Source organism: Rhinatrema bivittatum, chromosome 12, assembly GCF_901001135.1.
Source record: "Rhinatrema bivittatum chromosome 12, aRhiBiv1.1, whole genome shotgun sequence".
NCBI lineage: Eukaryota > Metazoa > Chordata > Amphibia > Gymnophiona > Rhinatrematidae > Rhinatrema > Rhinatrema bivittatum.
Window position 1 is genome coordinate 39796087 of NC_042626.1, and position 25410 is coordinate 39821496.

At 42.9% G+C, this 25410-nt stretch overlaps 1 protein-coding gene across 3 annotated transcripts in view; it reads left to right on the plus strand.

Annotated features, from left to right (window-relative positions):
- NFRKB (nuclear factor related to kappaB binding protein) overlaps window positions 1–23893 on the plus strand; it is a 105947-nt gene extending 82054 nt beyond the window's left edge. For all 3 annotated transcript variants that reach the window (XM_029572533.1, XM_029572534.1, XM_029572535.1), the window contains exons 23-27: window positions 298–522; window positions 11667–12452; window positions 14395–14501; window positions 15246–15381; window positions 21049–23893. In XM_029572533.1, coding sequence (XP_029428393.1) covers window positions 298–522; window positions 11667–12452; window positions 14395–14501; window positions 15246–15381; window positions 21049–21174 — 1380 coding nt within the window. In that variant the 3' untranslated portion in view covers window positions 21175–23893. The remainder of the gene's footprint in view (window positions 1–297; window positions 523–11666; window positions 12453–14394; window positions 14502–15245; window positions 15382–21048) is intronic.
- The last annotated feature ends 1517 nt before the right edge of the window (window positions 23894–25410 follow it).

The following is a 25410-nucleotide window of genomic DNA, read 5'->3' on the forward strand; positions in this document are numbered from 1 at the left end:
CTCATTAAGGACAAGGTGAAATTATTTCTTACCTGATAATTTCCTTTCCTTTAAGGAAGGCAGGTCAATCCACACCTATGGATTATGCAGTCCTACCAGCAAATAGAGACAGAGAAAACTGAGTTGTTGATGTCACCAACATACAACCCTGCCCTGATATCAGTCTGCCAGTTTGTCCACAGTTCGGCGTTTTTGTGTTTGTCTCAGAAGTGTGAGTGTGTAAATAATGACTCTTGTCACATGTAAACAGGACTTTTCTGCAGCTCACCCCTTCTTCTCTTCCTCGCCCTCTCTCAGGCTGTGATGACCGTGCCGGTGAAAGCACAGCCCAATGCAGCCTCTGTGCAGGTACAGCGTTCGGGAGCCTCTCTAACAGGCCAAGCTGGCATTACAATGACGGGACTCTCCACTTTATCCAGTGCCACAGGGAAGCCAGCAACCACCTCGCCTGTCAGTACCACACCAAGCACTTCCACAGCCACCGTCATCCAGAACATTACTGGGCAGAACATCATCAAACAGGTGAGAGCAGGGAATGTCCTGTGCATAGAGATCATGTGGAACAGCAGCATAGAAGAACTGTGTATGGTTTTATATAAAACACTTCATACTTAGCATGCAGTAGAAGTACAGAAAGACATGCCTTACATATGTTGGCAGCATAACAGTCACAGATAATGTAGGACCCCTCCCTCCATGGTCTCTTTTTCACAAATGTATTTGTTCTTGAATTGTAAGAAATATAACAAAAGTTTTGTTTGCTTTTTTATCTGGAGACAGTGTCATTTTTACATAATGTTAAATGTTCAAAAGTGATTGTGGTACACAAGTTATTAAAAGTTAGTTCCTTTACAGTTTCAAGAATTTACTCCATTTCTTCTAAAATCTTGTAAGTTGATTTAAATGTTTTATTTCTGTTCTGCTTTTCGTGCCTGGACAGCCACTTAAAAACAGATTGCAATAAGGTTAGAAGCCGCTGGAGTTAAAGGTGGATTACAATAGTTATAGTTGAATTAAGGGGTGAGAGGTGTCTGTATAGACATTAAAGGCTTAAAATCTGTAAATGCTATTAGAGTAAATAATACATGTCCTTAGGGTGTAATATATGTGGACAAAGACCAAGGCTGGTTATCTGCTCGGTTGGTTTATGGGGGTCAGACGTTATCCAGCTAAATGAAGATTTGCGTACTTATCCAGCTAAATTCTAGCTGGATAATAAATTAGCTGGCTAGAATTTAGGGGTGTTCCAGTATTGTAGCCAGATTACTTAGCCAGCTAATTTTAAGATAGCCGGTAATATTTATTTATTTATTTAAAATTCTTTTCTATACCGTCGTTAAGTTATGTACCATCACAATGGTTTACAGTATATTCAATAGTGGGCTGCACTATTGAATATTCCTCCAAAGTTAGCTGGATAAGTTTATCCGACTAACTCTGCTATCCGGATAGTCACTGAATTATGGACCTCATTGTACACACATTGTGTTGTATACAAGAACTTTTTTGTCCACAACCCACAAAAGATTAGAGGGGAATATGATAGTCTGTCGTGTGGGGGAGAGAGTTTCACAGGTTGGGTGCTGCTCCACTGAAGGTCCTTTTCTCCCCAGATATAAGATCTTGAGGGAAGGAGTCGATAGATGTTGCTTTTGGCTTGATCAAAGGTTTCAGATAGGATGACAACCTCTTACTTTAAGTAAATGGAGTCAATGCCCTTCATAGCTGTGAATGTAAGGGATAGAATTTTAAATTATAGAGAAATTGAGTCATTATGCGTTTAATAAAGGGAAAACTGTTCCAACCTTTTGTAGCCAATAATTATTTTGGAGGCTGTGTTTTAGAGCAGTGGTCCTCAACCCTGTCCTGGGGGCCCACTAGCCAGTTGGGTTTTCAGGATATCCACAATGAATATGCATGAGAGAAAATTTGCATGCACTGCCTCCATAACATGCAAATTTTCTCTCATGCATATTCATTGTGGATATCTTGAAAACCCGACTGGCTGGTGGGCCCCCAGGACAGGGTTGGGGACCACTGTTTTAGAGTGTTTAGTTTATTATCTTTTGAGGTAGTCCTAGTTACAATGTTCCAGATGAGTAAGTACTTTCAGTTTTATGACAGTTTTGAAGTTGGTTGAGTGTTGAAAGGGATGCAATTATTTCACCAAATGGAGGTACCAGAAGGCTTTTTTTGTTGTTTCTGCTACTTGACACTGCAGGTCAGGGCAGAATCATATGTCTTTTGAGTTCATATTCAAGTTGAAGGATATTGTCATGGTTATGGAGATTGGCTGAGGGACAGGACCTCCGTTTTATCTTTGTTTAACTGAAGTCAATTGTTGATCATCCATGATGTTATTGCTTTGAGGCAGAAATTAAGGAGCATTACCATCTTAAGTAAGTTGCTAGAGAGGAAAGGAGGATCTGCAAGATGCATACTTCGAGACCAAAGCTTCTAATGATGGCAGTGAGAGTTTGGAGGTAGATATTGAAGGAATGGGGGAAACCGGGGAGCCTTGGGGAATACCCCATCATAAGGGCCAGGGGTTGGAGGATGATTTGTCCCATGTTATTGTCTGAGATTTGCCAGACAGGAAACCATTTTAGTATGTTGCTGCCAGTACCTAGATTGGCCAGTCTGGTAAACAGAATTTGGTGATCAACTGTATCAAAAGCAGCTGAGAGGTCAGATAGCATCAGTAGCCCTGAACCTCTTTGAACCATGAGCAATGGTGTGTCATTGGAGAGTGAGATGAGGACTATTTTGGTAATGTGGCCTGGATGGAATCCTGATTGTGTTTTTTCTAGGCTGTTGGTCTCTTCAAAGAAGACTTAGTTGTCTAGCTACCATGGATTCTACCAGTTTAGCTAATGTCGAAAGGTTGGTTCTAGGGCAGTAGCTAGCACAAGCAGAAGCATCAAGTAATGACTTTTATAGAGAAGAGATTGACTTTAGGAGATCAAGGTAGTATCTTTGCTGAAATTAAGCATTTACAGTTTTGGTGAGTTGAGAAACAGTTGTGTCTGGCAGATTCTTGAGGATCTGAGCAGGTATGGTGTTTGTAGCATTTCCTCCATTTCCTAGATGTCCAGTGAATTTTTTGATGACCAGCAGGCTTATGCTGTCAAGCAGATTGAAACTATTAGGGTCTGCAACATTCATATTAGGTGTTGAGAAGGGATCTGTCTTTTCTGCTTTGGGTGTGGTGGCATGGAGAGCAGTATAGACCATGATTCTCTGTTGTTTTTGTGGGAAGAGTATGCTAAGGTGTTATCATTGCCTGGTTTGGAAGGTGGCTATTTTGTTTTGGAGGTTAGAGTTGTTTACTGTCCTTGATTCCTGCTGACAGAAATTATTTGCTGCTGTTGAAGTTGAGTGATGCCCTTCATCAAGTCTTTTTTGTACTTATTTATACAACTCCAGTGGGAACATACTGCCTTCTTTGAAGGGACAGAACTGCTCCATCCATTTTTCCTGGATAAAGCAGTATGTTTGCCATGTTAGTTCATGTCAATGCATGGAAATAAGGTTAACAAACCAAAAAAAAAAGAAATGTAAAGTAATACCTTTTTTTATGTGTAAACGTTTTATTGAAATTTGCAATAGTAAATTAACAGACATACTAGGGGGTGTAGGTTACTTCAACACCCCCCCCCCAGTTCAAGTTTCCAAATTAACAGTTCATACAACACAGATGCCTACTTCCCCTAACTAAATCCCTCCCCACCCCACCCCCTGGTTCCCTGGACGAATTCCAGAAGCGACAAAGGAGAAATGTTCACCATGGTCAATAAAGAAGATACTATAGGTGAGACTAGGTGTTCCAACTTTGGAATGTGGACATTCAGTCATTTAGCAGTTAACTGCGGGCCCGATGCGGAAGAGTCTGAATATAGGGCTCCCAAACAGTCAGGAAACGACTCTTCTGGCGAGGCGAACTGCGAGACAATAGATATTCCATGTGCATAAGTGAGTAGAAAAGATTCTCCAGGTCCAAAACGATGGTGGCACCACTTCTCTCCAACCGAGAAGAATCACTCGCTTCCCCACCAGGCTGGCTTTTTGTAGCAGTAGACGGGTTCCCGGGTCACGGATCCTTAGAGGCGGTATACAACCAAACAAAAGCCGCAGAGGCGCTACTGGAATAGAGAATGTTAAAATAGTGGCCAGGTATTTCGCAATTTTCGTCCAAAAAAGCTTGATAGCTGGGCAAACCCAAAAAGCGTGTGCCAATGGCCTGTGGGCAGCGACTGCAAGCCACGGTAGTGGCAATACGCCATCTGAGGGGAAACATAAGCCCTCTCTAAAAAAAAAAATTGTATTGGAGCTCTCTATAGTAGGAGTTGTGCGAGATCCTGGCCACTCGATTGTAGCAAACATGCAGCATGGAAGTAGTGACAACAAACTGCCCCTCTCCTGTCCACCTATCAGCAAGCATGGTATAAATGTCCACCCACCCAAGCTGACATAAGCGCTTGTAATAAAAAGATAGAGAGGGGGTGGAAGTTTTAACCAGTTGAAGAATCTGCTCTAATTTCTGAAATGTGGTCTGGTGCCGAAATGCAGCAGGTATGGCATTCAAATAATGGGTAATTTGTAAATACGGGAATACTGAGGACTCCCCCCAAGCTATAGTAGTCCCGAAATTCAGAAAAGGAGATCGGACAGCCCTCCATATTAAGCAGATGCCCAAGGCGAGTAATACCTGCGTCTATCCATCGTTGATATACGGCAGTCTGGGTTCCTAGAAGAAAATCGCATTGCTGAAGATTAATAATAGAAATGCACACACTCGTGGTGTCTGCAAACGTTTAGTTAATTGGACCCAAGCCTGTCGGATAGGGCGGACAATAACAGAAGAAGTTAAAAAAGGGGATAGTCTGGTAGATTCCACTTGAAGAACATAAGTTACCTCCAGCGGCACCACTAAGGCACAATCGGCAACTAATGGGGTGTGTGAAGATGTACCCAAAATCCAGTCTCGAATCACTCGCATGTTGCAGGCTAAATTATACATACTAAGATTTGGGACTCCCAGCCCCCCCCCTCCCCCCCAGCGCTCCTGTAACCAAGAGAGAGGCAGCCGAGCCCTTCTTCCCTTCCAAAGAAATCGCCGCAAAGAACAATCCAACGTCGCGACATCCCAGCGCCAAAGATAAAGAGGTAGGTTCTGAAAAAGGTATAGCCATTTAAGAAGGATAACCATTTTGTACAGGTGGACCCGGCCACATAAGGACAGGGGCAGGGGCTGCCATCGGTGCAACAAATCTTGTGTGTTTTTAAGGAGGAGAAGATCATTTAGCTGATAAACCTGGGTAGGGTCTGCTGATAAGGTAACCCCCAGATAGCGAAAGGTGCAGTCAGCCCACTGCAGAGGGAAACCATCCTGCCACCGTTCGTGAAGTGTGTCAGGAAAGGCTAGCGCTGAGGATTTTCCCCTATTCAACCGGAGGCCTGAAAAAACACTGCATGCTCCAAACACGTCTAAAAGCAAAGGCAGCAATGACAGAGGATCCGTAAGGAAGACTAACAAGTCATCCGCAAACGCGGCACATTTGAATACTTGTTAACCAAATCGCACCTCTCGAATTGTGGGAGTGTCTTGTATAGCCATTAACAAAGGCTCCAGTTGAAGTATAAAGAGCAGGGGTGACAGTGGACAGCCTTGATGGGTTCCGTGCAAGATAGAGAAAGGCTCGGACCGCTCCCCATGTACAATTAAAGATGCTTGGTGTGAATCATATAAAAGCTGAATTGCTTTATAAAAGAATCCCTAAAGCCCATGCGCCGTAGAGTATAAAACAAATATGTCCACTCCACCCAATCGAAGGCTTTTTCAGCATCACAACTTATGGCCAGGTATGGAGTGTGTGTACCTCAGCACATTTCCATCGCCACCAGCACACGTCGAATGTTGGAGAGGGCATACCGTTTACACATGAAGCCAACTTGATGAGTACCCACAAGAGATGGCAAGAGAATAGCCAATCGATATGCCAGGATTTTTGCCAATAGCTTATGATCAAAATTAAGTAACAAAATCGGGCAGAAAGAGTCAGGAGAGAGAGGGTCCTTCCCTGGCCTGGAAATAAGAGTTATATGAGCATGGTTCATCTGTTTGGGGAAACTCCCTGTAGCAACTAGATCTGAAAATAAGAGTGTGAGAGGTTGGGATACCCTATCAATTAAACATTTATAAAATTCGGCGGGATAGCCGTCTGGCCCCGGAGTTGTTGAGATTTATGAATTGCCAATTTGAGCTCCTCCAACGTTATAGGAGAATTCAATATTCGCTGTTGCTCCACAGTGGCAAGGCTAAAGAATCACAAAACCCAGAACATGCTTCTTCTGTCCCGCCCTCTGTTGGATACAATTTGCTATAATAATCATGCAATATGCGCAAAATGGATTTAGTGTGCGTCTCAATGTGGCCTGTGTCATTTCGGAGCCCCGCTATAAATCGGGACGCCCACGAGGATCTAATCAACTGTGACTTAATTTGCCCGCCTTGTTACTGTATTGATATAAGCGATGTTGATAGTACAAGAGACTCTTTTGTGCCCTGTGGTGTAACAGCGTATTCAAAGCGCATTAGATGGAAAGGTAGGCATCCCGCGCTGGACCTGTATTCGCCTGAAGAAGTTGTATCTTAGCTTTCTGCATCTGTTTAGTGAGCTGAAGGACTCGTTTATTGAGCATAGCAGGCCGATGAGCAGTATAGGAGATGATATCCCCCCGCAAAACCGCCTTGGCCGTGTACCAAAACAGTGTAGGTTGGGCTTTATGCTCCTGATTTAAATTCTCATAGTCAGACCATCTTTCATCTAAATACTGCTGAAACTTCCTATCCTCACTTAGATAAAAGGGAAAGCGCCAGAGCTTAGTGGAATGAAAAGGGGGTTGAAAGGCCAAGTCCACCCACACCGGGGCGTGATCCGAAATGACAATATTCTCAATACCCGCCGCATACACTCGGGGGAAAAAGCATGGCAACTGGTGAGGAAATAATCAATGCGGAAATAGGTGGCATGCGTTCGAGAGAGATGCGCAAATTCTTTCACCCCTGGGTTTAAAGTGCGCCACGTTTCATCCAAGTGGAGAGCATTCTCCAAGAGAGACGGACCCTTTCCTAATCCTGCATCCCGCTGTCGATTTTTAGAAGCATCAAGTTGCGGGTCTTTGATGGTATTAAAATCTCCTTCTACAATGATCGTATCCTCAATGTATGGAAGCAAATGTTGATAGAGAACCTGAAAAAAAGCCGAAGAGAATGTATTAGGAGCGTATAAATTGCAGAACACCACAGTCTGGTGATAGAGTTCTGTGATCAGGATAAGAAAACGGCCTGCCGGGTCCTTAATTTCTTTACGCACTTGTATAGGTAAGTTCTTATGAAACATGATCGCCACGTCTGCCGAACGGGAAGTAGCTGAGGCATAATAGACACTGCCCACCCAGAATTTACACAATTTAGCAAAGTAATATCTTTTAATTGGACGAAGAACATATTTCTTGAGTAGCTTTTAGGAGCTAAAACTCCATTCCTCAGATCATAAAAATGGAATTCTGAGGTAGGCAGTGTCATGGATGACATTTAACACATCCATAAGCCAATCATGCTTTATTAGCGATACTGCTACTGGGACCAGACAGTATAATTTAAAACAAAAATAAAAGGAATAGAAGGAACGTCAGCCGCCTGGTTTGCAGCAGCAGACCAGAGAGGCTCATATGGCACAAGGACCCGGAGCAGAACACTTAGTGAGATGGCTCCAAGGAAGGGAGACCAGGACAGTACCAAGTAAGCATATTAAGCACTATGGGCTGTGTAGAGCATGTGGGACCCACCACACTATATTGGATGGAACAGCTGTTTGCCAGCAGTGCTTAGATGAGGATGAGAGAGCTTAATGGCTGGAGTCTGCGGCTTAGAGAGGAGGTTCCTTACCGGGGTTGAAGAAGGGAGAGTGTGGCCTCTGTGAAGAGTGTTTCCACTGTGTAATGTTGGCTGTGGTGGGAATGACGGCCATTTTTGAGTCACATGACTGAAAAATCAGATGGGAGGGCCTATTCTTCCGTCAGCAGTTCGGGGTTTGCTTTCATGATTTTCCACGAGAATCTTTCTTAGGACCTTCTGCCATCTGTTCTCCTTTGGATATGGCTTCCTCTTTCTCCCCTCTATTGGTTGCACAAGGCCTTTTTTTTCTTTTTTTGGATCAGAGTGGTGGTGCTAGGATCCTCTTACAGTCTCCCCCACCCCCTTCCCGCCTACTGGTCAAGTTAGAAATAGTGTGGGGAGAGGAGGACGGGGATCTGGAGGAAGAGAAATCCTCTGACATGCCTAAGTCTGACACAGGAGTGATAGGAACAGAGAGTATCCCTCCTGGGAGAAGGACAAATCTGTCATGACTCATTTTTCGAGGAAAGAGGAGCTTTTATCCTTAATTGTGCAATTCTTGCATATATTGAGTTTTGTGGGGGGAAAAGAGAGGAAGAGAATTAAATCTTAAATTTGATTGTAATGTGCCTTGAAACATAATTGGAATATCAAATGTTCATAAATAGATAGAAGTGCTGAAAAGCGGAATATAAATATACATTCAAGGCAATCAGGAAGTTAATCTCTTTAGAATAGGACTTGCCAGATGACTGCTTTAAGATGGGGAAAGTCTATGGGGAAACTACTTATCCCCTGCTGGCAGAAGAGAGGGGAAGCTTAAGGATCCCTTAAGTGCTTGCGCTGGTTTGTGCAGTCGTGAGAAAAACCACGATTCCTATGAAGGGGGGGGGGGGGGGGAGAGCAGAGCCCTCAAGGATATGCAAGATAGGGAAATGGCATCCTTGCTTACACAGCCCCTCGAGCTCTCCCCAGTCTGTAGTGGTATTGTGGCCAGAGCAGGCTTGCGACTGTCTCGGGGTCTTTGGAGATTTTTGGGGAAGGCCAGGGAAGAGCGAGCATTTGGTTATCGGGTGCCTATATGATAGACGGCTAACTGAGGGCAAGACAATGCAGAAATTGTAAATCCAGACCAAGCTACAAGTGGCAAGAAGCAGATCCAAGGCTGTTTTAGAAATGTTATTTTCTATTTGATTTTTTTTTTGCTCTTTAATTTCCTCAGTACTGAATTATGCAGCCCTTGGGTTAGGATCTGCTGAGTTAAGAACCTCTACTCTTAATCCCCACCCCCAACACTGGACCGTAAAAGGGGGATTTCAGATCCACGTGTATTCTCTTCCCACAGTTCTACAAGTACATTTTTGAAAGGGGAAACCCTTTGGAATTTCCCTTTGAAACTTTCGGGCTGGCACCAGAAGTATGCATGGACTTTGCATCTGCTCTATAGCAGGACTAAAGTGTATGCCAGTATTTCAAAATGAAATCCCTGTGTGTACTTCACTTCTCCTGTCCTCCTGCCAGTTCGACCCATTTTTGCCATGCTTGAAAGTAAAATAGCAAGTTGAATTCAAAATTTTAACTCTGATTTTTAAAACTACGAAAAAAAGAAGGTCCCCTTTATTTGCTGAATTGTTGAATTTTTATAAGCCCCCTCACACATAGAGTTCTTCTGGGACCTTCTTATTAGAAGATCCCTCTGTTAAGAGTTGTTCGCTTATGTGAAGCTCGTAATCGGACTGCTCTACCCGATGCTTTACGAGTTATGGATGACACAGTTCCCTTTCGCAAATAATTAATGGCCCATTTGTTTAAAACAGCTTTTTTTATAATTTTATCCATAGTGGTTCTGTGATGGCGCTGAAGTAAGTTTGGAAATTTTATTTGTGTTAAATTTTGTGTTGTCTGTTTTTAATTTGGTTTTATGCATTTTATTATTGTTTTAATTATTATACATATTAGCACAATGGTTTGTTATAGGCAGAATGTAAATATTTTTAATAAATAAAAGTAAGTGCACTGTGAAACAGCATCTGTACTTTTGATTGCTGAGGGAAAGATAGTTTTCCTGTTCAGGGAATTTTAATTAGATAGCTGCTTAGTTACTCAGGCATATTGCTTTTAAAGAAAAATGCCCTCTAAAAGGATAACTTTCAGTAGTTTTTACCCAGCTAACTAAGCAGTTGAAAATTACCCTCCCCCTCTGTGGGTAAAAATACCTGTGCTGGGAAGTAACATGAGTACTTTTACCCACGGTAAAGGAGAGTGGAGCCTATAGACGCCATATGGGGTTTTTCATTTTGAAATCCCCATGTGTACTTTACTGGAAAGCAAGTGCAAAGTGGTTCTGCCCGGCCCCAAAGTTTCAAACGGAAACTCCATGGGGAGTTTAACTTTTAAAAATTCACTTGTAAGCCTGTAAGTACTGTCAGGCCGATACAATGTCATCGTGTACAAAACGTGCGTCCAAACTGGGCGTGAGTTTTTTGAACACGCACACGTTCAGCTCTCCTGGACGCTCGAATCAATAGGCAAATGATTTGCTGCGCTAAAAGAGACGCGCAATAGATAATGTGTGCGTCTCTAGCGCTCTGCATCGGGCGCCCAGGAGAATGGCTGTGCATCCACATCAGCCTAGCCAGAGCTCCCTCCCTCCCCCCAGCAGGGCTGTTCCTGATTGAACCTTTTGTCAGTGAAAGGACCAATCCCCTTTCAGAAGGGTGTCCTGAAAGGAGATTGGTCCTTTCACCGACATGTGACAGTTAATGGAACAATCGGCAGTAAGTGAAGGAGAGAATAAATTAATATTAAGTGTCAGGCACTGCAGAGTGCTAGAGACGCACACATTATCTATTGCGCGTCTCTTTTAGTGCAGCAAATCATTTGCCTATTGATTCGAGCGCCCAGGAGAGCTGAATGTGTGCGTGTTCAAAAGAACTCGCGCCCAGTTTGGACTTCTTCAATCCGGCCAGATCTTGGGGATGCTGCTTTCTGTGGTTTCTCCTACTCTATCGTGACAATACTAATAGGAGGAACCACAGAAAACTGAAATTTATTTTTTTTGTTGAGCCCCTGAGCATGGCATGATTCTGCTTTCTTGGCTCCTCCTATTTAGTATCATGATCATACTAACTGGAGGAATCACAGGATTTTTTTAAAAAATTTTTCGTAGCCCTTGAGTACAGCATACTTTATCGCCTGCTTCTGGGCAGGCATTAAATTTGTTGCATTAAAAAGGGCACATTGGCTGCGTGGCAATTTTTGGCATTGCAGGGTAATAGCCAATAGCCTTATCTATATGAAATTTGCATGTGATGAGCACTATTAGCTACGTGCTCAATTGGACACGCGTTTTGGCGGTGCTAATTCCCGTATTGCATTGTGCGTAAGTCTAGTGCGTCCAAAACATGCATCCAGCAGCGTGTTAAGCGGCGCACTGACCTGAGCGCCTGATATTGCATCACCCTGTTTTATGTCTACAAGTAAGGTGCTGATTATAACTATTACCCCTTAAATGAGTCGACTTTAAGCAGATGTGATTTTATGAGATGAAATCACATGTACAATATGTAGATGCTATTGGAGAGAAGTCAGAAAATTGAGATCTGAAATCATGACCATTTTCCTGTTGTATAGGGTTCATTGGATCCTAATCTTCAATTGAATATAAATAATCTGATAAAAGCAGTACGTAAATGTCTTTTTGAGAATTGTGCTGAGCTACAATTTCAACTATAATTGTACTGTTGCATTTTGTTTTCCTTTTCAGGTGGCTCTTACCGGACAGCTTGGCATGAAGACCCAACCTGGAGCTGGCATCCCACTGACAGCTGCCAACTTTCGAATCCAAGGCAAGGATGTCCTACGCCTGCCCCCTTCTTCTATCACCACAGATGCCAAGGGGCAGACAGTCCTGCGCATCACTCCTGACATGATGGCCACTCTGACCAAGTCTCAGGTGACCACTGTCAAGCTGTCCCAGGACCTCTTCACCACTGGGACAGGGAGCACTACCGGCAGCAAGGGGATTTCGGCCACCTTGCATGTCACATCCAATGCTGTCCAGTCCGCTGATTCCACGGTCAAATCCAGTCCTGCCAGCTCAGCTTCCCCCCGCATTCCTGGCACCACCATGGTCAAAGTGACTCCTGAGTTAAAAACAGCAGAGACAACCAGTTCTGCCTTTAGACTTATGCCAGCTTTAGGTGTCACCATACCAGACCAAAAAGGCAAAACCATCAACACGGTGGCAACCACTGATGCCAAGCCAGCAGCAACCATAAGGATTGTGCAAGGGCTAGGAGTCATGCCACCAAAGCCTGGACAGACTATCACAGTTGCAACTGCCACCAAACAGGTGCCATCTTCTTCTGCACTTAGCCTGACAGCTGCAGTCCACACTTCCACCGTGACTTTACCTGCAGTGAGTGCGTCTGTATCAAAGGCAGTTGCTGTGGCCTCAGGAGCAGCTGGCACACCCATCACAATAGGAACAGGAGCCACTACAGTCCGACAGGTGCCCGTGACCACCACAGTGGTATCCACTTCCCAGGCAGTAAGTATTTTTTGTTTTTGGTATGTCTACATTAGGACGGATAAGATCTGGGGGCATTTATTCATTGATTACAGAAGCTGGGTGGTGGGTAACTGCTTGAAAAAAAAGGTATTTAACTGTTTATGCTAAATGCATCAGGGGGGAGGTGAACAGAATTGAGAATTAAGGGCAAGTGAGTTACAGCACGACCTAACCATATTATGAGGATTTAAAATTTTTGGGGGTGGGGGTTATTATCTGTATTTGTAATTTATACCAAAGTGGATGTTTTCAGAGAGTAAAAGCCAATTGGATAAAAATGCATAATGATCCTGAGTTAAGGGAAAGGAAGAAAACTAGAGGAGGAGTGTGCCAAACCTACATAAGACTTGCCATACTGGGTCAGACCAAGGGTCCATTAAGCCCAATATCCAACAGTGGCCAATCCAGGTCGCAAGTACCTGGCAAGATCCCAAACAGTAAATAGATTCCATGTTGCTATCGTGCAGTGATAAGTAGTGGCTATTCCCGGGAATGGTAACTTTCAAACAGGCATGTGGACACACACATGTATGGTGTACGTGGGTGCACAGCCAGATAAGCAGCAATTTTATATCATATGTATGCATGTTAGAAATTAGCCCTGGCAAATGTATGTGTGCTCCTAATTTTAAGGTTATATGCAGAGAGTGGTGTAAGCTTTGGGACGCATAATTGATGGAATTTTATAACGGACGCGTGTTTCAGTGCATGGGAAAAGGATGTTCTCAGTTAGTGGCCCAAAATTATGGAACTCTCCACCTTTGGAGGTGAGGGTACAACAGAATTATTTGACTGTCCGGAAAAAGGTAAAGGCCTGACTTTTTCCGTTGTAGCTTGACTACAAAGATTGTAATGCCAGTATTTAGTTTAGAGTTTTAGGCATTATGTATTTTTATTATGCTTTTGTTTTGGTTATGTGTATGTTTACATTGTTTTTTATTGTTTTTTTATTGTAAACAGCTCTGGCCAGATCTGGTATCTGATGAGCAGTGTATAAGAAATGAGAAATAAATAAATTATATAAGTTGTATCCTGGCATAGCACTGTCCCATTAGTTATCCTTTTCCTACCACGTCTCTGAGATGCCATTTATGTTTACATCTTCATTCAGTACCATACATTCTTACTCTCCCATCTTAACTTTTTAGACTTCTGGAATTAGCATTCAGACATTTCAAAATATATTTTTTGTTTGTGTTAATAGTTTGCTTATCAATTGACAAGGAAAATTTTGAATCTTTTAACTCAGGTGGTTCTTTATTTATAGGCGCATGGGCTACGTTTTCTCTTATTGGAAAGGCTAAAGAGGTTGGTAGTGTTCAGCTTGGAGAAGTTATAGCTGAGGGGGGGATATGATAGAGGTCTACAAAATCATGAAAGGACTTGAACAGGTTAATGCAAATTGGTTATTTACTCTCTCAGATAATAGAAGGATTAGGGGGCATTCCATGAAGTTAGCAAGTAGCTCATTTAAAACAAATCAAAGAAACTTCTTTTTCACTCAGTGTATAGTTAAGCTCTGGAATTCATTGCCAGAGGATGTGATTATGGCAGTTAGTGCAACTGGGTTTAAAAAAGGTTTGGATAAGCTCCTTGAGAAAAAAATCCATAAACTGCTATTAATTAATAAGCAATAGTAGCTTGAGATCTATTTAATGTTTGAGTACTTGCCAGGTACTTGTGACTTAGATTGGCCATTGTTGGAAACAGGATTTTGGGCTTGATGGATCCTTGGTCTGACCCAGTGTGGCATGTTCTTAAGTTCTTGACTTGGTACACCATGAGAGGCATGGTTGTAATCCACTTTGAAGTGTCTGAAATGCGGATTACAAATAAAAGAAATAAATAGTTATCACCAGGCATTGCAGTGTCCCTCCTATTAGCCCAGACACATCTCAGCCTTTTTGTTTCCATATTTTAGGGAAAGCTGCCAGCTCGGATTACAGTTCCACTGTCAATGATTAGACAGCCCATAAAAGGGAAAAGCGTTATGACAGCCCCTATCATCAAAGGAAACCTTGGAGCCAAGTGAGTAACGGGGGAAGAGGTGCAAGTACTACAGGTTCTTCTTCCAAGTACTAAGACTGGGGTATGGGGGGAATCTCCTGCAGTGCAGTCAGAGACAGTGACCATGGTGAGGAAAATCTCTCATCCTGCAACCCTCTGCCTAGACTGGGACAGAATTCTCCCACGCTGCAGCCTTAGAACCAAGGCAAGAGTTGGAGGAGGGGCGGGATTTCTGCCGACAGCAGAGGAGGGGTTTCTCCCACATTAAAGTCAGATGCCGAGGCTGGGATTCGCAGAGGAGGCTCTACACTGCAGCCAGAGGCCAGGATGGTGGTGGTGGCGGTGGCGGGGGAGTGATGTCTTCGCTGCATCAAGATAGCACTTGGGGAAGAGTTCATAAACTTAAGTCTGGGTGCCCAGGCTCTTGTTTTATCTGAGCAGAATGGATTTCCTCACAGCGATGCTTCTGCTAGAGTCTTATTAACTTCCAGAGAAAGACAGGATGCATAGAAGGAAGAGTTAGAATCCGTGATTTCAAGCCGTCGTATTGGCTCAGTGGCATCCCTGGGGGGGAGGGAGGAGTTAGTCGTTGTGCAACAACTAGTGGCCTTGTTTAGGCCCCATGGTTGCAGGGTTCTGGAAGGAACCATGGTACATGGTACCAGTTGAGCTGGAATCCCAGTGGAGCCAGGAGGAAACTGCTGGGGCAAAAAAAAAACCCAGAATCAATAATTTGTGCAATCAGAGATTTGTTTCATTTCTTAGTATCAGCGGTTTGGGACGGAACATCATCCTCACTACGGTGCCAGCTGGAACAAAACTGATCGCCGGGAACAAGCCAGTGAGCTTTCTGACTGCACAGCAACTGCAGCAGCTGCAGCAAGGAGGTCAGACCACACAGGTAAGCACATCTGGCACTTCTCTTGGCAGCCAGAACAGGGCCTGAAATTCAGTGCATCTAGCACTGGATTCAAAGTATGGGATGGTGACATTTTCAATAGAAAAGGAAGTTCAATAACTTAGTCATAATCTGAAGTTGCAGGGATGAAGGCTCAGGGAAAACATTAGAAAATGCTTCTTTATTGAGAGGATAGTAGATGCCTAGTGGTAGAGGTAGTAACAACAAAAGCCCAGTGTTAAGGGCAGGTGAGGGGGGGTAACAAGTAGAAGAAATGAGGGAGAGAATATGAAATTTTATAGGGCTAGAAAGGTGAAAATACAAGCCAATGAGCACAGAGTTTGCCGGTAGGGTTGCATCAGGTTTCCAAAAAGGCTGGGGTAACCCTTGTGGAATATCCATAGTTACAACCCTAACAGCAGTAGTACAGCTGTAGTAGGCTTCCAAGAAAGATGACTTCATGGGGTGACTGGATGTTTTGAAAAGCCACTTCACTGATTTTGGTGACTGTGGATTATTTCAAAAGTTGGTAAGACAAGGAATGGAGCCTGGCAGTTGGATATTTGTAAGAACCAAATAGAAAGGTGACAAGTTCTGGAGTAACTTGCTAGCAGAGGTGATGGAGGCTAGCACTGTAACAGAATGTAAACATGCTTGGAACAGATACAGAGGACAGTAGTAGGACCAGGGTAGGTAAGTCATGGGGGGAGTTAGTGTTGGTTTAAGTTTGGGGATTTATTTGCTCGTCTACCCAGTGTGGTAGAGGACCAGAGAAGAATTTCAATGCTGGGGATGGGATAGGCTAATTGGTCTTTTATCTGCTGTCATTTACATTTGGCACTGCATTCTACAGCCAAGTTAGAGCACACTGGTCAGCACATTGCATAATATAATTGTTCTCTGTTGACAAGCAGGCATGAATTAACCATTACATGTGGGTGTCATCTTCTGACTGTCAAAGACTTCACTGAGCGTATGTGGGAGGTCCTGCATGCATGCACTCTCTCTTGTGAGCCCCCCCAGTTTTACTTTATCTGAGCAACCGCATGGATGTGTCGCAGCCTCAAATTTTTTCCAGTTCTTCATTCTTTGGCCTTGCCCCTTGTTTGATTTTTCCTTTTATTTAAAATTTTTTTTACTGCTGTCTGCAGCCCCTCAAACAAAACTTTTCAGTTCTTCAAAAAAGCAAAAAGAAGAAGAGATGGGGATGCCCAAGGCCAAGAAGCCTTATGGTAAGTGAAGGCTTTCGTCTATGGGCACAGGATGTCTATCATAGATATGCAGCCATCTGCTATGAATGCTGAGTTCTGGACCGTGACTTTTCAACTGTATTGCACTTGGAAGATGGAGGCCTAAAGAAAGTGATGGATAACAGCCCCAAGTTCTGGAGCAAGGCCAAGCAGCAGATCTTGTTTGAGGAGTGAGGTATTGTCTGGCTCCTGGTGAAATAAATTGAGGCAGGAGGCTTCCCCCTCAAGTTACCGCAAGTTTGGAAATGCTTTCCAACTCCTGGCACCCGCCTCTCGATCCATCCCAGGTCAGGTTTTGAGCATGGCGCAGATGCCTGTGGAGCTGGAAGAGGTGCTGAGAAAAGCACTAAGGGACAGAGGGGACTCTCTTCAGAGCCTAAGAAGGCTGGTGCAGTTGGCACAGGGCTTCACAAAGCAGGTCCCTCCTTGATGCCAAGGGTGCCATCTATATTTTAGCCATGTAAGATCCCCATGTTGCCCGAGCCATCTATTCTATCCAGGACTGACTAAGGGGCTCTTTGTTATCAACATGGAACTTTCATTCCTAGGTGCAGGCAGATAATGGCACCATTAGTGATGCAGAGTGGAATGCTTTGGCACGTAAGCCTAAAAATACATTGATTGGCCTAGTGTGGAAGGAGTTACTGGCTCCATCTGTGGAGCAGGATTTTGGTTGACAGGAGAGGTTGATGCTACATTGGCTCCGGATTCTGCTTCAGCTTTACCAACCTTGAGTGACAAGTTGATCTAGGTGTCTGAAGAGTATGTCTCCCATCTTACTCTGGCTCAGAGGGTCTCCCAGGATCACCCAGCCAGTGGGGGTCCAGTTATCAGAGCAGGTGAAGAATTTCTTTGCCTCTTTGAGCTCTGAAGACAACAGAGGAAGGTTAGAAACTCTTCTAAGACAAAGGAATTTTCCCCACGCCGCAGGGCTGTTTCAGGTTGCAGATCAGTGCATGCTTCTACCCAAGAACTTCCAGTGATGGGATCAGGTCCTCTCCATGATCTGATTAATTCTTCTCCTCCAGGGGAGTCCTTTCACAGGTTGGGGATTAGGAAGGGAACACTGCCTGCTCAGAGTTTCTCCCAATCATTTCTGCTTCGGACCAGTGACTCTCTGGATCACATTCCTCTTCATTGGGATTGTGGTCATGAGATGGGGGATGCCATCTGTTCCCTTTCCTGACTTACTGCAGCATACTTCTCCAGAGGATCTTTCTGCTACTCCTGGTTCCTGGATAAGCTGACAGATTCTGTTATCGATGTCAGGAAAGAAAAGTACTCAAGAACACATATTTTCGGGCTCCTTCAGATTCTGCAGCTATTCTGGTTCACAGAATTCTTCAGGACCTTCGATGAAAATCTTGTGTCTACTTTGTGCCTTATAGAAGCCCTTAAACTGGATTTAAAATATAGAGTGCAGACCGGCATTTGAAATGGTTCAAATTCCTCACCACTCTGTAGTGGTGGCATAGGCATTGAAATATGTCAAAAATTCTCATGATTTCTCTAATGTGCCCCCTCCTTCAGTATCGCTCCTTCCTCTCATCCTCCACACCTGAACAGTCAAAATTCATCTCACTGCCATTGTGGGATATCACCAATAGGTGGAAGGGACTCCAATTTAATGAAAAAACTGTGGCATTCCAGACCTTTGTCAGTGCTATGGGACCTTAGAATAGTCCTGACACCACCACCACCTCTTCTTCTTCTTCTTCTACTTCTACTTCTACTTCTTCTACTACTAAACATTTCTATAGCGCTATATGACATACGCAGCGCTGTACAACCAACACACAAAGAGACAGTCCCTGCTCAATAGAACTTACAATCTATTAAGACAAACATACAGGACAAGAGACTTGATTAAAAGAAAAGAAAGTTAGTTAAGACTAAAGGCACACAAATAATATACCCGTGTTTTACAATTAAATATTTCAATTTTATTCCTTAATGATTTAAAATACATGAAACATGCCCTATTGTATCAAAAACATTCATACCTCACTCATTCATCTAAACATCATACAATGTTAAAATTTGACAATACAATATTGTTACACTTTAACATCCACTACACAAGTATTACAAAAATATTGCAACAATCCCTAATTACAATGTAAACAATTGTTTCACAAACTTTTTACTATTCTTAGTTGACTATTTATTTAACAGGTATCCCTTTCTAACCTAATTTGACAAATATCCCTTTAAACTAATATTCCTTATTGATCTTGATTTAGATCAATAAGGAATATTAGTTTAAAGGGATATTTGTCAAATTAGGTTAGAAAGGGATACCTGTTAAATAAATAGTCAACTAAGAATAGTAAAAAGTTTGTGAAACAATTGTTTACATTGTAATTAGGGATTGTTGCAATATTTTTGTAATACTTGTGTAGTGGATGTTAAAGTGTAACAATATTGTATTGTCAAATTTTAACATTGTATGATGTTTAGATGAATGAGTGAGGTATGAATGTTTTTGATACAATAGGGCATGTTTCATGTATTTTAAATCATTAAGGAATAAAATTGAAATATTTAATTGTAAAACACGGGTATATTATTTGTGTACTTACTAGTGGAAATACCTGTGGTAAACCCAGTATAGCTTAATATTACATGTAAGACTAAAGGCAGACAATCAGGCATAAGATTTAAAAGCGGTTTCAAAAATGTGGATCTGTAGATGGGATTTAAACGCGGCAAGAGAGGGGGGGGGGGGGAGATAAGGAGCTTCACCTTGGCCATGTTGAGGTTAGGGTGGCGGCGGGACATCCAGGCAGCAATGTCAGACTGGCAGGCCAAGATCCGGGATTGGATTTCTGGTGTACATAGGTAGATCTGGGCGCCATCAACTTAAAAATGGTATTGAAAGCCATGAGAGGAAATTAGTATATAGTGAGAAGAGATGAGGGCCCAGGACGGAGCCCTGAGGCGCACCAATTGATAGTGAAATGGCAGTAGAGGAGGAACCACCAGAGGAAATGCTAAAAGTGAGTTGGAGAACTTAAACTTTCCCCCTTGGAAAGCATTATTTCTCATGGGCATCACTTTGGCACAAAGAATAAGTGAGCTATAGGCTCTGGTGTCCTATTCACCACATCTTCAGTTTTTCATAATAGGCTGGTTCTATGAACCCACCCCAAATCCTTTCCAAAAGTGGTGTCTGTGTTTCACATTAACCAAGCTATTATGCTACATGCTTTCCAAGATCCCATGTGTACAAAGGAGAATAGGCTGTTCATTCTTCATACTGTAAGAGGGCTCTGGCATATTACCTAAAGAGGACTCATTCTTACTGTCAAGCTTCCCAACGGTTTGTGTCCTTTGATCCCAATAGAATGGGAAGGACAGTTCCCAAACAAATCTTTTGCCCAGTTGGCTATCAAACTGTAGAGCACAGTTACACACTGGCTGGCTTACGAATTACAGACTCTATCAAGGCTCATCAAGTGAGAGCCATGGCAGCTTCAGGGGCTCATCTCACTGCCGCTTCTACTGAAGACATTTGCAGAGCTGCCACTTGGTTGTCTGTGTGCACCTTCATGTTCCACGACACTGTCTGGACAATAACTATGAGCAAACAGTTTTGCGCAGCCTGTTCACCCAGTAGTCCACTTTCCACGTGGTGGGGCCAGATTGACTTAAGTAAGTTATCCGCATTGCAGCCCTCAGCTTGGAACTCCTCATGTATTATGATTAATTCATGTGTGCTCATCAGCAGAGAAAGCAAGTTTGCTTACCTGTAAATCTCTGTAGACAGCAGGATGAAATAGCCATTCTTAACATCCGCCCACCTCCCTGGAGAGTTGACTACCACACTAAAGCTCTGGAGGAGACTCAGGAGCTTACATGACAGTATATGTGCATGGGAACTCCCACACATGCTGAGTGCTGATCACCCACACTATATAATGACTGCTGCCTAAGGAGAACCCTATTTACAGGTAAGCAAACTTGCTATTTTTTTAATTACATACTTTTTCACTAGGTGCTTAAGAGTATGTTTTGCAGGCTTTTTTTTTTTTCCTAGTGGTGCAGATAACATGTAGAGCACTTGCTCTAGTACAACTGCCTTCCTATTTATCATAGTTTTCCATTTCTTTTTCCAGATAGCCTTTTCTTTCTCTGTGCTTATGCTGTGCAATGAAATGTGGAGATATTTGTAGCAAGAAAATGACACTTTAATTAGTGATTTGATAGCCAAAGGAGTTTTTGCAACGCTTAAGATTCACTGTTGTTAGCCCTTCTAGCCCTGAAACGGATGACTTAGAATGGCAGTAATTAAGATAGCAAAATGGGCCAGCAGTCTTCTTCCTGGAGCAAGTCACGCCACACTTGCAGTAGAAAGTTTGATCTTGTTCAGGGTCAGATTAAAGACTTTCTCTCTCTCTCTTTCTTTCGTTTGAAACAGTTGCGGATCCAAACAGTTCCTGCCTCCCACCTCCAGCAGGGCACAGCGGGCACTGCTGCCAAAGCTGTCTCCACCGTCGTCATGACAACATCGCCATCTCCAAAGCAAACTCAGGATCAGCTCTGAAAGCCCAACTGTGAAATGAATTGGGTTTCCCGGCACTTCTTAGCCTCGTGTGTCCCCGGCCGCTGTAGGGTCATGTAGGGCCAAGGGCTACGTGTCTCCAGGAGAGAAGGCCGAAGTTGAGTGGACTGCTGTTCTGCCAATAAAGGCAGGAAAATGCTTGCCGAGTCCCTGTTCGCAGTAGTCTGCGGCTCTTACAAATGACAGGCTTGCACTGTGGGTGCAGCATGAAGCAGATCCCAGGGGCAGTTCATGTAGACATTAAACATCTTTACTGACCTCACATCTAGCAAATAGAATTCTATGCACTCAGAATCACTTTGATCCCTGATCGAGAAGAGCAGAAATCAAATGGGACGTTAAAGCCTTATGCAACTATTATTAGTCTGTTCTGTATAGGAGTGCTGCCCGAGCAGGAGAGGACACCAGTCCCTCCCAATGTCATGAGGCATTGTATGGCTCTTTCTCAGAGGTTATAAATTTCAGTATAAGAAAATATCATAAATCCTCTTCCACAGCCAACTTAATGATATCCATAATCCTTTTCCAGATTGCTCCTCCTCAACCTGTGCCCCCAGCAATGTGGTAATAGAGGAAAAGGAGTGAATCTTCACTAGCCATATTGAAATGTCATTCCTTTATAGAAAAGTAGGAGAGTCGCGGTCACAGTAAAAGCCATTTAAGTATGCAATCCAGAAATCTAAGATGCTTCTCAATGGCTCCGTCTGTCAAGTCCCCACTTCTTCTCTGCCCCAGCAACATTTTTATTGTGATATTACTAAAAAATTGTGTACTTTGCTCCAACTCGGATTGCTATCATGTAAGTCTGAAAAATGGTGAACAGTTGCATAAAATATCCTTCCCTTTTGGTTCTCAGTCCTAGTCTTGAGGCATCTACTGGCTGTATTGATATGCCTCATGCACCATGTTACATTAACTAAATTTCTAGTTAAATTAACTAGAAATTTGATATTGTGAATTATAAAGATACCAATGATAATTCTTGCAAGTCCTCTTCCTTTATTGTATACAAGTAAGGCAGAGACCATAGCAAACTGGCTTTTTTGTTTCTCCCCTTTAAAATCTTAGAAGGTATTTGAACTTTGGTATAGAAACTCAACCAAATCTTTTGGATTCTTACCACTAGAAAACCTAATTAAAGGGTCATTGGTTAAAGTATTTCTCATAAACTGAATGAAAACGGTTCCCCGGTGTTTCTGAAGGATCCTTAGGATCCTGGTCTTCTCTCAACCAATATAAAATCTGGTGTTATTTTTCTTAAATTAGCTTTACCATGCATTATTTCCAACTGGTTAGTATCGTATAGCATAACTGCACATTTGGTTTTCCTTAGATCTATAAGAGATTGAGGTGAGTGTGAGTGGATGGGATTATATTTGCTCTAAAATAGAATGCTATACAACTTGATAATTGGCTGAGCTGTCTTGAACCAATGTGTGTTCCCGTTTTATTTTTCTCTCTCATTTCTCTCTTATGTTTCCTTTTGGTTGCCATATGATGAATGTCTTCACTCATATCAGCCAACCTAAGTACCCAGAGTTGCTGCCGTCAGGCAGGAAATATGAATGTTTTATTTATGCCCACATGAGTGAAATTGTAGACGTCTCTTCATTAGGGCTGAGTCTGGCCTTAGCCCGTCTTGTTGCCCAGTTCTGCTAAGCATATCGATATTATACTGAAGTTTAACTGGACCCATCCATCTGCACTACAATTGATGGTCCACTAATGGATGTACTGACTTGGATAAATCTGAGAGCTGTCCTCTAGATCTGTCAGTTACCTGCTGTTTTTAACATCCATAGTAACACAATCTGGTACTGGTAAATAAGGCCAGCAAGCATTTTATTACAACTCTTGCATAGGTGCTGAACAGGAATGAGGGTGGGAATGAAACCTTTATCACTTTGGATGTAAAGGTTACTTATTTTATAAGAAGAGCGTGCATGCAAATTGCTGTTGTAACCACATCAGTGATTAAAACAAGCCAGGTCTCTTTGCTGGAGATGACAGGTAAATACTTTCTCCATTTCTACCTCATGGTCAATAATTACAGGAGCTTTGTGAACCCGTATTGCTATGTTAGATGTGGTCTGACTAGTATTTGATTTGAGAAGTATACTGCATTGCACTTCTCACCCAAAGGAAGATGATAGAGATCACATTTACCAGAATTTGAGGGTCTTACAGCATTTTGTTCACAGCTGCAGAAGTTCAACTAGTTGAGGAATGCAATAAATTTAATGTAATTTAATTTAATTTTGGGTTTCTCTTCTGCACTTTGTGACTGGACAGCCACTTTGAAGTAGATCACAGTCAAGTTGAATTAGCTGAAAATACCAGTATGTGTTTATGAGGCTCCCTGAGATTCTTTTGAGACTCCATAGGGGCTGAGTGGGGCTAGTTCTTACAAGTAACTAATCTGCACTACTGAGTTTGTCACTCATTCCCTGCTTTGGAATTCAGCCCTGAACTGGATGAGACTCTGCCTTTTGCTTTTTTGGTTCAGCAATCTGAGGGCAGGTTGCTATTGTAAGGGATGCGAGAAACACCCTCCTTCAGAGTGACAGCACTGGCCAAACCGGCAAAACCTGCTCCCTATTAGCTCCCTGCCAACCCAGATTTACAGGATGAAGAGCCATTGGCTTTGGGCGTTTATGAACACACAGATGTTTTCAGAATATCAATAAAATTCTCCAGCTGGGTTTGTCTGAAATGTCTAATCTTTGCCCAGATCTTCGTCTTCTGCTTGCGGAATGTGTTGTCCTTTCCCAGGCCTATCTCTGGATCCTCATTAGTACCAATAATGTTTGATTAGGGAATTATATTGTGGCAAAAATATCTGTTAATATTTGAGCAAAAGAAGTATAAAAATGCAGATGTATCTGGCAACTGTTAAATACTTCATTTGGCATCCCTTTGTACAATAGTTTATAGTGTGTGTATTTTGTTTTCTAATCTTTTTTTTTCAACTACTAAAATGTAAAATATATTTAAAAATGTTGCTGTTAAATTTTCTTGGAGGTTTACAAAAGGGGTACAGCCCTGCGCTGATAGAAAATGTAGGGGTGTGGAGGTACAGGGGCAAGCAGATGCAGGGAAGTGGGATGCAGTTGCTTAAAACAGCTAAGAGAGTTCTGGGTTATAGTGAGGACTGGCTTCATTGGCTCAAGTTGTGGCCGTGGAGCAATTTATTTCCTGTCTTATTCCAAGCTGGTTGCAACATTGATATAAAAGTGAGATGGCACTAGAAAGCAAATTCAACTCAGGTAAGTTTTGTGTGATTAGTAGAAGGCAGCTCTCTCTTGGCAGCAGTATATGAGGATTTTGAACCATTGAAGACAGAGAATACAGCGCTCTCAGTAACCTCTGCAGATACTGATCTGACAACAGGAAGCGTGCATGCTCATAGAAAATTCAGAATGAAGAGAAATAAGGCACAAAATAGATAGTGTCAGGTTTTACTTCACTGATGGTGTAATCCAGAAACTGGTAACAGGCAGCTCTTTTAATATCTTTCTGTGTTCCCATGGCACCTGGCACCAGAGTCGCATGTGCCATGGGGAAAAGATTGGCCCCAGCGCATGGGGCAGAGTCATCTGCTACAGGAGAAGGAGGTGACTACCTCATTGGTCTGCGTGGCCCAGGGTTGAGAGGGGAGCGGTCATCACTTGGGTGGGTTGCAGTAGAAGGCAGCAGCAGCCTCCTCGTCAGCCAAAGTGGCTGCAGCAGTTTTCCAGGCCTGATAAAATTGCATTGTCTTATCCCCCCCTCCCCATAATTTTGAACTGTGTTTTTTCGTGTGCTGTATTAGTGTCTCTGGTGGATGTGTATTTATGCTGTTAGTCCTCCCCAGCAGTCACCCACTCTCTTCAGTCCCCCCCATGTCTCTCTCTTTCATTCCCCTATTGAAATTGAATCCCCACAGTGAGGGATTGAAGAGAGTCACTGCTGGGGATGGGGTGGGATTGAGCGAGAGGGTGACTTCTGCGGAAGAGATAGGATGGGGGTGGCAGCATGAGAAGGCAGTTTGCATGAGCATCCCAATTTATGACAGGATTGTGGCTCTTAAAAGGTTGCAGATACCTAGTGTAATCCATACCAAGAACAGGTATGTGCTGCTGTTTGTTTGTTTTTTCTGTGTCTAAATGGTCTTCCACTGCAGCAATCAGTGTTAAACGAGCCTTCATCTTTCTTAAAAAAAACAAAAACTAAAAAACA